At 40.0% G+C, this 17,186-nt stretch overlaps 1 protein-coding gene across 6 annotated transcripts in view; it reads left to right on the top strand.

Moving 5' to 3' along the window:
- LOC1275461 (polypeptide N-acetylgalactosaminyltransferase 5) overlaps window positions 1-17,186 on the top strand; it is a 78,314-nt gene that overhangs the window by 18,442 nt on the left and 42,686 nt on the right. For 4 of the 6 annotated variants that reach the window (XM_061656066.1, XM_061656065.1, XM_061656068.1 and 1 more), the window contains exon 2: window positions 11,494-12,168. In XM_061656066.1, coding sequence (XP_061512050.1) covers window positions 11,977-12,168 — 192 coding nt within the window. In that variant the 5' untranslated portion in view covers window positions 11,494-11,976. Of the gene's footprint in view, window positions 1-9,759; window positions 12,169-17,186 lie in introns of all 6 variants that reach the window. The other 2 variants (XM_061656070.1, XM_061656067.1) reach the window with 2 other exon arrangements.

The raw sequence follows: 17,186 nt of genomic DNA, 5'->3' as shown, positions 1-17,186 counted from the left end.
GGCGATGATTAGGAAAGATTTGAACCTTATCATCAATTCTTAATCTTGCACCATCCAGAAGTGATCGATAGTAATGCATTGTGCTAATGATAATCTACGATTCACGTAGTGTAGAGCGCACACGTACACACCCATATGCCGATGCTTCAGTCATTCGCAACACGCACCAAGAAAGGGAAATGGATTGGGCGGTGTAGCATTGTGAAATTTGCTTTGCTTCATCGGCAGTGACCACACCAGTACTGGACGAAGGAGGCTCATTTAACCTTTGGATGCGCAATATGAGTGATCGTTTTGGGTCGTGTTTATTGTGGTATATTTTTTGTCAAAGGTTATTCGGGTATTGGATGAAATGGTTAGTAACTAATGGAATATATTTGGCCGCGGGGCCATGGGGATTCTCAACGCTCATTTTCTCAAGCACTCATGAGTGCTTTTGAGAAATCCTCGTTCTCAGCGTTTGTCGAATCGGAACAAAATCGGTTTTGAGAATCTTTGAGAATCTTTGAGAAAGTTGACGATGCAGCGATCGGCTAACTGAAATATGAGCAATTGTGCTATTTGTTTTTCGGTAATCACTTTGGAAAATGTATTCAATGTTTATAATTGAAAAAAAATAAAAAAATGCGATCAAAAATATATTTTCTATTTAAAGCTCCAAATAAAGCATGAGTGACTTTATCAGTTTCTCAAAGTGAGAAAAATTTACGACGGCCACGGGCTCGCGTCTGAGAACAAGATTTGAGTGCTTGAGAAACTTAAATGAGTGCTTGAGAATGTTTTCTCAGCTTGAGAAAGCCCCGTGGCCCCGCGGTCTTTGAGGGAAGGAAATATATTTAGAGGTTATTCCCACTTCTGATCAGTTAGTTTGATCTCCTTTGGATATGACTATGGCGACATCTACCGGAATCGTGCGGAACTGCTTTGACAACAATAGGTTCTTCTTCTTGTTCTTTTGATGATGGGATATATTCTCCTATACCTTTCGTCATACGCGGGTACTACCAGAGTTTTGATGATATGTTTGTAGTAGAATAATTCAATCCAGATTCAAAATCCTTATAGATCGGTTGATCCTTTGTCGATTTTCCAGGATGTCTAGTGAATTACCTATATTTAAAGATTATTGATCTTCTTTCTAGGAATGTAGACCCATTTCCGAAGTATTTTTAAAATGTCTCCGAGATTTATTTTTACCTTTCATTCAGATTGTCGTATCTTTCAATTAGAGCAGTATGAATCACGGTTCTTATTCTTCAATTCAATTCAATGCAATCAAGAATCAATTCTTATTGTGCTTGCAGGTGAAAAAATCTTTGAAACCTGTGTCTATATCTATAATACGATCTAGAGTAGTAGAAGAAGACTAGTTGTTAGTTGTTTCGTAAATTGTTTCACAAAACAGCATAGTGGATTATTTAAATTAATTTTTACCCTTTTCCAGGCAAACAACAACACGATTGATTTCCAACTTATACTTAAGCAGTATACGCATTTATAGAGAGTTTATTTCTTATAAATATATTAATCAAATTTTCAAACGCGTCATCGAAGGGTTACTTTCTGCTTGACGGCAGATCGGTGGTTTACTGCTGTTCGACGGATAAGAAAATGTCCATTCCGCACGTCCCCATTCCCCATCGCAACGGGGCGCGTGGGGGCACTAGTAGTGCAACTGGTTATAAATTTTCCGCTCGCTGTGTTGTCAGTCTGTGCCGGCGATGATATGATGCCATCGGACGCTATGAAATTACGATGCTCTCTCTACCCTCGCACGATGACCCGGGCGAAAAGTGAATCTAGTTTTCCGATGCGAAACAGGAGCGCTGGGCTTCGCGACGCTGGGGATGGTAGGGTTGGGCTCGTTTGTACTGATTTAATGTCCTATGGAGCGGATGGGCTGCAAAGTGTGTGTGTGTCTACGATTCATTTCATCCTCGGGGAACACTTCCCATCCTTCCTCGCTTCCAAAATCTGTCGAAGACAGTTTGTGTTTGTTAAGGCGTAGGCGTTAAATGCGTAGAGATGGTTCACAGTTTCGGCTCATGTTCGCCACTCAGGCAGAGGCCCGGGTTTTACGCGCGCAAATGGCAGCATGCGCGCAATCGTCAGAGCCGGAGCGTCATAAATCGCGCAAAAATGATGCTCGTCATTGATGCGATACGTGTGCGGCCGTGTCCGGTGGGCTTTAGGAGCCACTCTGACATTTATTTGCCGGATTTATAGTTTGCGGGCCACTAGCGGTGGAACGGTTGCGGTTTTGGAGCTTTCGGTAGGGGAAGAGGGTATGAGAGTTTTCCGTTCGCACGATTTATGGGCGCGCAAATGCCTGCGGGATTTGAAGTTCAGATGGTGAGCAGCACGTTAAGTCTCCAATTATTTCGGTTTTATTTTGCAGCACAATTGGATTCGTTGTGATATAGTGATAACAGTGCGCTAAAGAGCAGAAAGAAATGGGAGAGTTTCGATTGGGATGCCTTTCTAAATATAGTCTTCTGTATAGCTTCATATATCTTGGAACATCATATGAACTCTTATGCTATTGGTACACTCTTATACACCCAAAATTGATAGTTTTATTGCTACTTATCGATGGATAAAGGAACTTTTTTGCTATGCGTTGATTGAATAAGAAAATTCCAGGTAACAAAATGAAAATCGTATCGATTTACATATGGATGGTGTGGTTTGGTAAAAAAGGAAAGGTCGCCTCGTTGCCGTTGCTACGATAAATGTTCCAGAAAATGGGATCTCTTCCTATGCTTGCTTTGTTCAGTTTTTTTTGGGAAGGATCCTTCAGCCCTGTTTGGTGGCCCCGTGACCTGCTTGATATGCGACAACAGTCAAAAAATGGTCCCATTTTTATCGCTGCTATGTTTGTTTTCTATAATCCTTGGCCAACATAATAAAAACATATGAAAAAGGAACGTGTGGAAGGAGAACCCACTTCTGCTGGTTCGGGCCCCGTAGAATATTGAAAAGAAATGGTTGGGAAAGGGGGTTAGCATAGCAAAAATAATACGGTATGTCAGGAATGTTGGACGTAAACGTTAGTGTGTATGTTGTTTTTCGGTACATAGTTTCTTTTTGCAATATATTTTTTTTGGTTATAGTTTTTTTGTCGCATTGTGATCGAATGTTTCCTAAATTGAAAAATCGGTTTTGTTGTGCTGGTAAATTTTGCGCCACGCAGGTAGTCGATTTGTGTAGAAACAACGTCCATGTACGGTGTTTTCAACTCCTAGAGGAAGTGAGTAAAAAGTAATCAAATTATGGAAAACGAAGTAGAAGGAAAGTATAAAAAACGGTACATTTCACACGTTTATTTCACATTTCACATCAAATCGCGCTTGATCTTAGTTTTGTTTTTACCGGCCGGCGTGTGAATTGTTATGAAGCATTAAGGTCAACGTTATTCAATGTTTCCTGAAAATGTGTGAAATGACCTGGAAGGAAAAATGAAACTAAAGTTTTACAGGCGAAGTAAGCAACAGTGAATTGAATTGTATAATTTATTCTTTTGGAACTGTGGAACTATTTTTTTTGAAATACATTTTGATTGTGGCATTTTACATTTTAATCACTAACTTTATTTAAAAATAAAGTAGTAGACATATACAACATCATATTATTTTGTTGTGCTCTTTAAACCCCGTATTGCCAGTGTCGAACCAAATACGTTACCTTTTTTCCGATCGAAACCATTCGATGGAAATACTTACAATGTTGACAACGTAAAAAGTTGTTTAAAGTTGACAGTAGACCATCGCTGAAGTGATTTGGGGGAGTCGAGAAGAAAGTAAGCAATAAATACTGCTTTCTTGAAATAATAGGAATTTGCACGTTCCCCGTTTTCCTTTCGCTTCGCTTGGATGACGCAGCAGCTGCTATACGGTATAATTATTCACCGCATATGTGTACGCTGTAATTAATTTACGTTCATTTGCTTATATGGAGCGACACTGTTTATTGGGCGACACGGAGCATTCTATCGTATTTTGCCGTAATTAAGCCTCCGTGATGCGGGCCATGCGACTTAAGGCTCGGTTCTTAATCGTGCGAAGTAAAGCTAGGAAGAAAAAAAACTGAGGAGCATTAGTGATGCTAGTCAGGCCCGACCTGACGACTGAGGGTATGTACGAGAAAAATTGTGAATTATGCGGTATTCCAATGATGCCAGTTGGCAAAGTAAAAATATGCAAAGAAGAAAATGAAAGTGAAACCCCCCAACTTCTTCCACCATTTCCCGGCGAGTAGTTCCTCACAATTGGGTGACCTGCGAGCGAACAAAAAAATAATCGAACTGTCGCACAAAAAGAATCCCGCAAAGGCCGCGCCACGCCACGGTAATGGAATGAAGATTTTTCAAATATGAACATTCCTTACACGATTCCCTTCAGTAGCTTTTCATCAGTTTCTTTGTGTCGAAAGAAAAGGCAGTTTGTGTGCAGAGCAGTAGGAACGTTTTTTCTTTTACAATGTTCGTATGAATTGAATTGGAAAAATGAGATGGAGTTCATTCCACCCGGCAGAGAATGATGTAGCCGATAGTTCACATTTGGAATTCCGCACAGGAAACGCATTGACCGATATTCGTTGGAAGGAATGTGTGCAGGAGTCCCTTTATGGATGGCTGCTAAGCTTCATTTTTAACGCCGTTTATAAACTCAAACATGATTATTCATCTCACACACGTTTACCATAGCTAGTTGAGTTTTGAGTGTCTAGTTATTGTTCTCTAAGATTTTACTAGTTATTTTTGTCGTTTCTATCTACATTAATTTACAACGAAAATCTTTTTATCCAAAATTTTGTTGATTGATTGAATCTGTCTATTCCAAATTGCGAAGTTCTTGGGCTTCATGTTTGGATTATTTCTGGTTTGTTAACTACAGAATAAAATCATATGTATTACGTATGACCTACAGGAATGTATAGATTTTCGAAAAGGAAAAACAAAATCACCGTAGAAAATGTCACTTAATTTATAATAAATTATATGTTATAATTCCAACACATGAATAAAAATAAAAATAAACAAAAATATTCGGAGGAAGCAATTTAAGGATTATTTTTATTTCAATTCAAGTCTTCATTTTATGCCAAAAATGCACACTTGTAATATGTTCGTAATATATCGTAACACGAAAGCTTGTTGAATGGAAAACATTGTTTGAATTTTGCATCGCTTTCGCACATGTAAGAATTTTTCTTTCGAATGGTGTGCTATTTGGTCGGGGCTCGATTCATTGTGCAGTAATGGAAAAATCCGAGCGGGTGCCATTCAACTGTCCGATTTTTGGACACACCCAACTCTATACTAGAAGGCAATGTATGTAGCGGAGGAAGAAGGGCAGAGGAAACATCTCGCTGAAAATTGCTGCAGATGTACTAATCTCGTACCAGTGTTGTAGGGCACAACGATGAAAAAAAAAATCCCGTTTCCATTTCTTACATTCTAACTGTTATCAACTCTTCCGATCAGCAGCAACCAAGTGTGTAGTTTGCTGCAAAGGCGCTGGACAATTGCTGAACTTCACACTAATATATTGGGTCGAAACCGAAACGAACAGCAGTTGTGTGTTCCGGATGCTGTAGAATATATGCCACCGAAGGGGTTGGACGTTTGGTGTGAGTGTGTGTGTGTGTGTGCTCGTTTTTTTGTGTACTTGTGTCCAATTTTCCAACCCAACACCGATGGGATTTTTTTTCTGCTTACTGCTGCTACTCCTGCAAGGAGAAAGAGCTGATGGTGGTGGGTTCCACTTGAAATTTCGGTTTCATAACAGCCTCCAGTGCCGCCTGTGGTTGTGCGGAATGCCTGCAAGATGCACTACTAAGTGCAGCGGCGGTGGCCAGTAACGTCAAGCAGCTGTAGTAATTTATTAGATTTCGAACGGAAGCAATAACGTTGCCCACGGTACACGGTTTCGGAAGTGCTCGGGAAGGGCTGACAATGGTGTTTTGGTTTCGGAGTGCGGGAAAGCTTTCCAGCAGCATATGTTGAAGCCGATTCAAATGCAATGCGTTAAGCTTTAATATATTTACCCAGAGACTGTACATGTTAGTGGGACATTTTCGTTTAAATTACACACTTTGTCAACAGAACCTCTAGGCTGACCATTCCACCTAACAAAGTTCAATCAATTTCACCTGAGGGTGAGTTTTAGCATTGATATCGGTACATTGTCCTACTAAATGATCCAAGTAGATGCTTCTCTCTGGGTTTGCCTCGCTGTACACCATCAGCAGCGTACGAGAAGCTTCAACCTGCATCAACTGTTTGTTTAAATCAAGTAAAACACCGTAGCAAAGCTGATAAGGAGCTTTGTTTGTAAATAGGCACTCCCTCTCTCTCTTCCCCTCTTTGCTTCTCTCTCTCCCGTTCAGATTTGCAAAAGTTTGCTCATGGATTTGTTTGTACGGTTGAGGTTGATGTTTTTCCATGCATAGAACCTAACCAACACTACTTCCTCGCACCCGCTAGCCTACAGTGCGGTACGTGAATGGAGCAAATACATTGTCCATGACGACTATTTTAAAGCGAAGTTTGCAAACGATGAAGAAAGCTGAAGTGGGGTTGCTTTTTTTTTGTTTTTGTTCGAAAAACATACCCCTACCTTGTGGGACGTAGCATAGACACAGGCAGATGTCTGCCGGTTTCATAATCTAAGTTACACTGACCAGTGTGTGTTGCCAGTGTATGCTGCGGGTATGTGCCGATGAAGAAATGGTTTTAATTTACATACCGTAGTAGAAGATGAGTTGGCTTTTTGCTACCATGTTGCGCTTAGGTTGGCAAGGTGTGTTGCAGAATCTGTGCGGGTGTTGCGTTTATTGGTTGTGTGGAGTTTTGGGAAGGTATTTCGATACTAGAAAAGAGCAAAATGTTTCCACTCTTGATGAGGGCAGAGCCAAGTGCAGACTAAGCATATTTTAGGTTGCTGTTTTTTGATAAATTTGCTGCCATCGACGCTTCAAATATTTAAAGCGTACGTTATTTAATGTTGGAAAAAGAATAGTTTGCTTTTGCTTACCATTTTCACTTAAAACATAATTAGATGAATTCTCTTAATGGCTGTTTATCGGTGCACTCAGCTCTCGTACAAAGTATTAGTAACGAAAAAAAAATCAATTAGACACGTCGGTAGCGGTTGGCGGGTATATGGCACATGTTTATCAATATTTGAGGCCTTTTAAAATATGTATGAACCATGTTGCTTGCCATGCGATTAATTATGCATCGAACAAAGAACAGGGCGCGTTACTCAACCACACCGATGCTGGTGAAACGATATTGTTGTTAAACATTAGTAGCAAAACGTATCAATTTAATCCACCCAGTTACAAATTATTGTTTTGCAGTTTATGCGCGCAGTATTTATGTACATATGTATTGAAAAGCATAAGAGCATGCAAAAATTGCCCATACGTTATTGAAAGTAACAATAGTACGTTGTGGTATTGACTTTTATAAGGATAATAAACATACAATGCATGATTATAAAGATTGGTTGATATTATGAACGATCTCTCACATTCAAATTTATTACTTTATTACAAATTTTTATTTATGATTATACACAAATTCAATACCAAAAAAACATTAATGATAATAAGCCGAACAAAATGCATTTAAACTAAAATAATGTTTCGTGAGGAACTCTATTCATGCATGAAACATCATGTTTAGTCGTTCGGTGGTTTATGAGTGTTGCATATATAATGTAATTTAAAAAAAATTGCAGACCATAATTTAGGGCCTGCAGTTTTAATATACATTTTTTAGTGTCTAGTGACATGACGTAGTTGTTGTATAGCACACCTATTTGTTAGATTTGAGTGAAATTTGTATGTGTAGCCTAGCACAATAGCAAAATGCTAGTTCGGTTTATAGCAAATCATGGCTTTTGCTAGAACTTATTCTCGTTGTTCAGCAGAAAGCCGTTAGCGTGTGCGTTACCCATTTTGTTCGCACAAATGCATTCGGTTTAAAAATTACCGTGCCTTATTTCCATGACCATCGAGAAAGTATGGAGGGGTTTTTTCGACTACAATATTAAAAAAAAAGGTTCAATACACCTTACTGTTCCACCTTCCCTGCAACTATGGACGCGCGCGTTCGCTCCGGTGGTCGGTCATGTATTTGCATAAAATTACAACCGTCGTCGCGCGGCTTTTATTTAAATATCTTCAATCTCCTGAATAATCGCAGGTACGGTCGGGCGTCGGGCGGTTCCAACAAAAAACAAAACAAAACTCACTGGTACACACACACACACAGCTCCGTTATTCGTTTTTCACGATGGATGCTTTATGTGCAAGCTTTTCCGCTGCCCGAAAATCTCGCTGGTGGCTCGTCGTTGTGTTCGGTGGTCGCGCATTGCACGGGCGATTATTTTCGCCTGAGCTGACCCTACCCGGGCCGGGTGAAACTATTTTCTTTTACATTGCCGGAGCAGCTCCGGCCATAAACCGGCGACTGACGGCGGGACTGGCTCTGGGCTGTGCACATTCACCTAGGGGGGAGAATGCATTTTCTCAGTTCAGTGGCTGGGGCTGGAATGGGAAGAAAGAAGGGGGGGGGGGGGGGGGGTTAGATTTTATGCTTTCATCTGACGGTGTACACTGCTGTATTCACCGTCTACCTGTAAATGGTTTCAGCGTTTAATGGTTTAGATTATGGCTGGTGCGCACCGTGCATGTAGCGCGGGATGCAATTTTCTTTCAACAGGATCTCAAGCCATGTTGTTCGTCCTGAAAGAGCGTGTATTTTGTTCTTTCTGTTAAAATTATAACAACAAAAAATTACTCTTGGTTCTGCTTTAGTTACAGCATTTATTTCTGTTTGATTAAAAACACAGCTTCATTTCACGCTCAGAGGAACAAAAGCTAATATATTCTTTTGCGAGATTCTCTGCATACAATCGGCAATGCACTTTTGAGTTAATTTCCAAATCCAATATGGTTCAGGCGTTGGTTCCACAAGTCTTCGTAAAAGGTGACCCTGTCATTCAATACTTTCGGCACAAGAGATTGTAAATAGGATGAAGAGAAATGGCATGGCATGGGAGATTATGTGTGCCAATTAGGCGTGAATGTGTATCATTAGGGGAAGTATGCCAAAATGTTTGTCTACGATAAGTAAATTGAAAGATTCTGGTACGGAACGATACGCATTCAGCAAATGGGAAATGGGTTGCTTATCCGGTGAGATAGCTCTCCCATGAAGATAGAAATGAATGGTAGACTGTGTCATCATTAGATGTTAGGGGCTTGATTCCGTTTCGTATATCATGCCATGGCAGACAATTATCTAGTTTTATTTACACTGCAACTAAGGTAAATAATGTTTCGAAGAACCATTGCCAGATGCTTAGGATCGTAGGTGATAATGATGATGTTATGGAGTAGTTTTGTTCGGAAAAAGCAATCATTAGGTAAAGATTTGTTTATGCTGCTATTAACTGTTTTTGATACTTTATTTGCTATACAGAAAGGTTGCAAAAGAGCACACTCCTTTCAGCCTAATGAAAAGGCTATTCATGCATGGGCCAATATTGTGGGAATCTTAGGTAATTACAACATTGCTGATAACAGCTCCAAACATCCAAAAGCAAGCTACCGTTTGGGCACGATGAATCCTGGTCATCCTAAGACAAACAAAAGATATGATGCTGATAGGAACGAAACTACCTCATAAGCTGTCCGTAATAAACATGATGTTTTATTGTATTTTTACGTCTTCTTTCATTGCAGATCGAACAGCGAGAACACACTAACGATCGATAAAAACCATCGACCGTGGCTGAGTAAAACAGGGAAAATCATCAACCATACACATACCCACAAACCGTTGACGATGGTCATGTGTATGCAAACAAAATGAAAATGTTCACACAGCATGATTTTACTCATCTCCAGGGAAGAGAGAGAGAGAGAGACAGAGATGGTGGTGAGCGGCTGTGATGGAAGTGTGGTCATATGATTATCATTAAAACAAAAGTTACACGGACTTTGGCTGGAAATTAAAACCACTTTCATCATCTGCATCATCATTATTACCAGCATCATCGTGGACGATAATCGTCATTCCGCACCCGCTTTGCCTCGACAACCCCCCCCATTGTCAGCACCATCGTCATCGTCGCCGAATATTAAGCACATGCTACGTTGTTACGTGGGCCAACGTTGAATGTAGGCGTTACGGAAATCCTCCGTTGCTAATTATTCATCGGAAAGGCATTAAAATTCATTCGGTAGCCACATGGTGCGGTTCTGTGGCTAATGTGATGCCACATCACCGGTACACCTGCACCTTCTTCCCCGAAGGTGACTTGACAACAAAAACACAAATTCCTCCTTCCCCATTTGACAAAGTCCGATTCGATCGGGTAGGACTTTGGTCAGTAGCACTATTATCTGGGTTAAAGGAATTTTCGGCTGACGGCATGCCAGTTGGAAAAAAAAAACAACTGCTCACCCACTTTAGTATCTTGTATCTTCATTCAAATGCTCCTTTGTTAGGACAACATGGTGTTTGGGAAGTGTAGAGGAAGTTAGTGTAGGGCAAAATAAAGTTTGATAAACAATCTAAATTAGATAACTGAGAATCAGCAGAGTTAGGTTTCAATCGTTTTCAATATTGAACCTATTGTTGAAGGGTTTAAAGATGAGTACAAAATGAAATCGATTATAATTGACTATAAATCCCCAATAAATCATATGGTGCAGGAAATGTTACTCATCACTTGCATGTAGCCTTAAACGGACGAAAATATTTAATTAATTTACAATGTTCGATATAGTGTACATGTATTGTTTCGCATTATCAGGCTTGTGTAGTTGATTACTATTTTGAAAACTTGTCTAGCTGGTTGCAAAATTCCCTAGATGTGTTGATCACAAGGTTGCTACAGTTTTTGCAAGTGCACTCACGCGCTCACCGGAAGTGGCTGTTGGCGTTTGCTGTCGGCGGGTGGGGGGAGCGAACCAAAAGCTTGCTGCATGTAATGTAGATCGTTTGCGTGCGCACGGTTTCGGTGAAAGTGCACTCGTTTGCGAACGTACAGTTTTGAAGTGTTTTGTTGTCTTGTGATAAATATTTAACCGTTTGCTTGTAAACTTAAATTGGCTTCCGGTGGAGTAGTTTCCGGCTTATCGCTATATTTTTGTACGATGGTAGGCAACGAACAGCAGCACACACAACATTCCATAGCCACACATAGCCTTTTCGATATGAATGGACTGTGTGTATATGTTACCTTGCGCTATGTGGTCTACGATTGCATATTGTTTGGTTAATGGTAGTAGGGATCGATAAAACTGGACGTCATAACGAAAAATGTATTTTGAACTGTGCAGACCAACAGCAAATAGTGTAAGGATGGTAATGGATACAGAGAAACATTAGGAGCGTCCCATTGTACCAGCGACTAAAACAAAACGTATACATTACATCAAAAGAGATTAATTTCATTTTTTTCATTGTAGAAATAGCATGTCAACATTTTAAAGATACACAACTATTCAAAAAGCATAAAATGTGAGTCGCGACTGTTTTTTTTTGTTCAATCCAGTGCAGTGTGTTTGTTTTGTACGTAAATCGTGTGTATATTAGTTTCGCTGTGCCTATATGAAGTATGAAATGTGTAACTATGTTACTAGTTGAAGTGCAATAATCGTAAGCAGTATTGATGTGCCGTAGCAGAATCACAGAGAAGAGATTGATGCACTCTTCTGCCACGGTTTGCGCAGGCTGTGTGTGTGTTTGTGTTGCGTTTAGCTGCATGTGTGGTCACACATTGTGGCGTGTTGCAGTTTATGATCTTTTATGTTGAAGTATATTTAGTGCTGCACGTGTGCGCGTGGTGAATCTGCGTGAAGGTAGTTTCCACTTCATCACTGCTCCTCCGCCCGGCTCCTGCACTGGTGGAACAGTGGATAGGCACTGAGAGTCCCGTAAATTTGAAAGAAATGTCCGTTGTCAGCTTAAACAGAATGTTCCGGGGGAAGATTCGCACCAACACCTGCCGTATCGTAGTGCTCACCTCACTCGTGTGGCTGCTGATCGATGTGATACTGATAGTGAAATATGCCGACTGTCCCAGTACCGGTGGCGGATCAAGCTGGCTCTGCAAACGGAACGGCGACGGCTATGATGTTGAGGTAAGTAGAGTGATTTAGAGGTTAGTTAGTTAAACGTATATTTGTACTTTGATTTCCTTTACAGTTGATTTTCCAAGTTTTACAAGATGCAGCACGTATGCTTTACAGGGTATTTTTCTTATTCGTCCTATTTTGGGGCTTCACTTTCTTGCTGTATTTTGATTTAGAGGTGTTATGTTGTGTTTGTGTATAAAATGGAATATTCGGGTTTACTTTTAATAAGGCATCTAATCAGCTTTCGACGGCATTTACTACGTGATTGCTGTGTATAGTGCACTTGTTGGCAGCATTCTGGAACTCGGTGCCACATGAGAATGGCATACCCATCTGGCATTACGGTAACATTCTGTTAGCGCTAATGTATCAATCCATCTAGACCACCAAGTGACAGTCCCTAGATGTCCATTACTCCTACCTGATAGTGTTATAAATGTCAAACATTTTGGTTTTTAGATAGTTTGCAAATCATTTCATTTATACGTTAGTAAATACCGCCCTGGGACATTTACATCCAAAAAAGGTACCGTATTTTGGTAGGCTGGAAATAAAAAATCGATCATACCACGCACACCGAACACAGAGCACAGGGACATCCGAGTTTCGTTTTATCTTCGGTTGAAAAATGGATGCGATGCTATCGATCACATGGCACCTTTGGAACCGAAATGGATCATCTGTGTGTGTGTGTGTGTGTGTGTGTGTGTGTGTGTGTGTGTGTGTGGGTTTGTGTGTGAAAAGGGACGTGATGAATTAGGGTGGGTTGTGCTGGTGTTGTATTTTTAGGTCGGTACAGTTCAATCGCTATCGGGATGGGTAGTCCTTTTTTGTGATTCAAGTGGTGGTGGTGGTTCATTCGGATGTTGAGAAAATTACGTAAATCAATAACCAAAAACCCTTTTATCGCTGTGCGCAAAGCAGTGAGGATGGAAAGTGCAGGGGGGATGGTGTGTGTATGTGCCTATCCGGGGCTTTCGTACGTTTTCCGTTGATTAATCTAGAAAAGTTTTAACCTGTATTAGAAGGTGGAGGACGGAGGTTTAGGATGCTAGGAAGTAGGGATAGAGCTGTGGAAAGAGGTTGTTAAACAAATTTAGAACTTTATATTTGGAGAGTTTTTCGATTGTTTTATGTCGGGCGACGGTACTAAGTCAGACATTATTTGATTATTGCTTGTACGAACAACACACGCATGGGGAGTGTAGTACCATAGAAACATTATTCAATCGTTTCTGTCTGGTTTCGCATCGTTGTCCTTAATTTCCATTTGTATTATACTATAAATGAATTTCTTTTCATTCAAATGTGTCTAGTTTCTTAAGAGTTGTAACTACGTGTTCCAAAATTCCCCAATTCAAGGCGTTTAATTATGCTAGTTTAGGTGCTTTTAAGTCTTCGGTGTAACTATTGTATCACATTTTCGCAGTTTAATGTTTAATGTGATACTTTTGATACTGATGATGATACTATTCAATTCTTTGAAATACAATTCATATCGTAAAACTACCTTGTGAATTTGTAACGATTTTTACTACTGGCAACAATTGTTGACTTACAGACGTGAAGTACATGCGTCGAAGGAAAAATGTTGATATACACAATCGCAATTCGTAAACTAGAGCCCACATTTAGTGACAAACGCTGTGTAAATCAACTGTAATCCATGTTATTTTTAAATTTATATTCCAGAATAATTTGAACTTTATTAAAAACACTACTAAGAATTTAATCATTTCATTAACGGACAAGAAGAGCTCTTTTCCAGCTATGTGTCGGTAAATGTTGACAGTGACATCAAAATTGAGAATTTAATTTAGACTCCCTTCCCATAAAAACATTATTGACGCATCGTGATTGGAGCTTGCGCAAATTAAAAAAAATGTCATATTAAACTTGTGATTGTATTCAATTTAACTTCCCCAACCTTCCTAGGATTATATGCCTTCCCCCGTCCGTGTAATGGAGCAAATTTCAAAAGGTCAAGTATTTTTATTACAACCCGCCAGCCGGTACCGGTAAATTTGTGTCCGCCCTTAATTTCCCCGTCGGACTGGCACAGCTGCACAACAACTGCTACTCGTTGTGGATGGTGGATTCATTTTTTTTTTCTTTCAAGAAATTATCTTTTTAAGTGTTCTGTGCCCACATACACACATAACTAAGAAATAACAAAAGAGAAAAAAAATCTGTAAGCATCATAAGCAGAGTAAATAGCTACAAAAAATATTTTCCAGCTATATTCCTGTAGCGAGAAGATCCAATAGAATCCGTAGAATGAAATCTCGTTGTGGTTTCATCAAGCTTCAACGCAATGATAGTATGCCTTTTGCACTGACCCTGTGCGGATGACTGTGCTGCAGTAAATGGCGTGGTGGGCAGAAAGAGTTGTTTAAGTGGGTTCCGCTACCATTGGCAGGTTGTGCTTCAAACGAAGTCCCCGACTTCATTAGCATAAATTATGAGTCGGAAGGATACGTTGGTTTTTGTTGCCTTTTTTGTCTATGCAAGAACCATGCTCTGCTACCTTAGCAACTGCTGTTGCAAGTGGACTTTTGTAAAATTCAAAAATAAAAATAGGATTTTCTTCGTAATAAGATTGAAGTTAAAATATGTTTTTAGTGATATGTTTTAAGTATTATAAATTAATGCTAATATCGAAAGCCAAGGCTACTGCCTTTATGCTATCTTTTGTAAGTTGTGTTAGTTAAAACTTGAATGAACCCAATTAACTGCAAAGGTACTTGCAACAGTCGAGAAAATTGAAAAAATCACAGTTTCTGTTAATGAAGGCATACATCATGGAAATTAATTAAATCGTTCCTATTTTATATTATGCTCAATACAAAAACAGCATACACACAGAGAAAAACACGTTTCACGTGTCACAAAGGCACACATAAACACGAAAGACGAAGATAAGTTGCAACATTTTATGTTTTCGCACTGTGCTGTGTCGCTGTTCTGTTGGCTCTGTGTCGCTGTGTGAGTGGCGTACCGTCTCTGCAAGCTTTGCAACTTGTAGCGCTACTATGCTTTATGCACATGCACCAAAGAGCGGTCAGACAGGATTAAAGGTGCTCCGCGAGAGCGGGGAAGACACTCGAGAATAAACTGTTGCACCGGTCTGCTGTCCTGGTTGTGTTTTGGTCGTGCTGCACTGGACGCGTAATCAAGTTAGTGTGCGACTGCACTTGACGCAAAATGCATGCCTGCGTCCTGTCACCACCACCCGCCATCATATCGCTCTGGGTGCCCGCTGCCTCAATGCTGGGTGGCTCAAGTGGGTGGCAAATTCGAGAAGCGCGCAAATGTTTTGCCTTTTAATTAGTGCGGAAATAAACGTACATAAACGTACATTGCATGCATAATTTCCGGAGCGGAGCACCGTTTCAGCTACACGGGGGCGGGTACACTGGGGGCGCTACATTAACGTACGGCGAACGGCGTAGCGCATCATTCTTGGCCGGTCCGGTAGCACCATGGTGGCGGTTGTTGGCCGAAGCTAATATGGCTTCTTAACTCTCGAGTGCGTCGAAATGAGAAGAAATTTGTGCGTCAAACAGCGCTGGTGGGCACTGACTATGATTGCACCTGGCTGGATGATAAAAACGACTACTATAAGCACTCCCCCACTCCCTCCACGCCCCAAGGATACTGTTAACTGTTGCTTTCAAAGCCCCGGTGCATAATGTGAGGAAGCTGTATGGGTGCTGTTTCATTATGAATGCAAGACTGGAGATTATACTTCAAAGCCCGTCCAAAACACTTGAATGAACGAACGAATGTGTTGGTAGCTAGTTGGAAGATGGCTAATGAGCGAAATAGTGTTAAGTTTATTGTATGCTTAGCTTCTTGTTGTTTCTTTATGCCATGCCGTCGTTAGCACATGCCGGATAGACGATAGATGAATGTACGTGCGTGGTTTGGTAAAGTGTTTTTGTACGTACATGTATGTAGCTTTTCGGGCATATAATTTTACTGTAGATTCTAAAATAAATGTTACTTATATGATACAGTCCTAGATGACAGGTTTTAAATCACATTATAGTATAGAACAGTTCAATCATTTGGTGGATTATTTCTAAGGGATAGAGTGGAATATTGTAAACATTCTGTTGATGTTTGCAATGATGGAAAATAATCTATTATTTGTTTTTAAAAAATTTATTTAAAATTTAAAAATAAACAATACAGTCTATCAATTGTAGTAACTCGAATTAAACATTGAGGTAATAACAAAGACACAAAAAAGGCATAAGAATAAACAGAAGGCTAAAGGTGTTGTCAGTACAGTCTTATCCGAGAAATTAGGCACTATGGTCTAACCAAGGGACAAATCTCCAGGATATTACGCAATAAAATTGAAAACATGATTAATATTTTATTGCATCATCAAGAAAGAAACTATAGAGAATTCTGCAAGCAAAAAAATCACAGCAATGAACTCACAAAAGAAACAAAATAGAAACATTACAATGCGGCAATAATACGTCTTGTGAATTTTTTTCTGTAAGCTGTGTGCAGTATAAAAAGGTCATCTCCATGCGTGTGCACCTTTTAATGATTGTAATAATTATTCAGTGCTATCAAAACAAATCCTTTCAAAATAAAATAGCTTCATGTTATCTTACTACACTGAACACTGAACACAAGATGCTGCTAGTCTTTATGTTCCTTTGCATTTTTGTTTTGTTCTAAAAAAGGATTAAAAGATTGCGAAGTGACTGATTCGCTACAGGGATGTACTTTATGGTTTCATCTACCTTCTCCCTTCCCGACACAACAACAGGGTTACGAGGTTTGTGAGATAACAGAAGAAGAAGAAGAAGAAAAACCCCATAAATTCCTGCTGGAGCAAGGTGCCTGAGATAAAACGACAAAGCTCGTAACCCGCACACCTTGGTTTACGGGAAAATGTTGCAAACTTCCAGAACAATCAAGCCACAAAATAAAACACACCCGCGTAGTAGCAGCGGCGAAATGGTTGGTGGCGAGTAAATTATGATAATTTCACCCCCCCC

This window comes from Anopheles gambiae, chromosome 3 (genome assembly GCF_943734735.2).
Source record: "Anopheles gambiae chromosome 3, idAnoGambNW_F1_1, whole genome shotgun sequence".
NCBI classification, from domain to species: Eukaryota; Metazoa; Arthropoda; class Insecta; order Diptera; family Culicidae; genus Anopheles; species Anopheles gambiae.
Note: the sequence above shows the minus strand (reverse complement) of the source record. Positions and strands in the feature narration are given on the sequence as shown.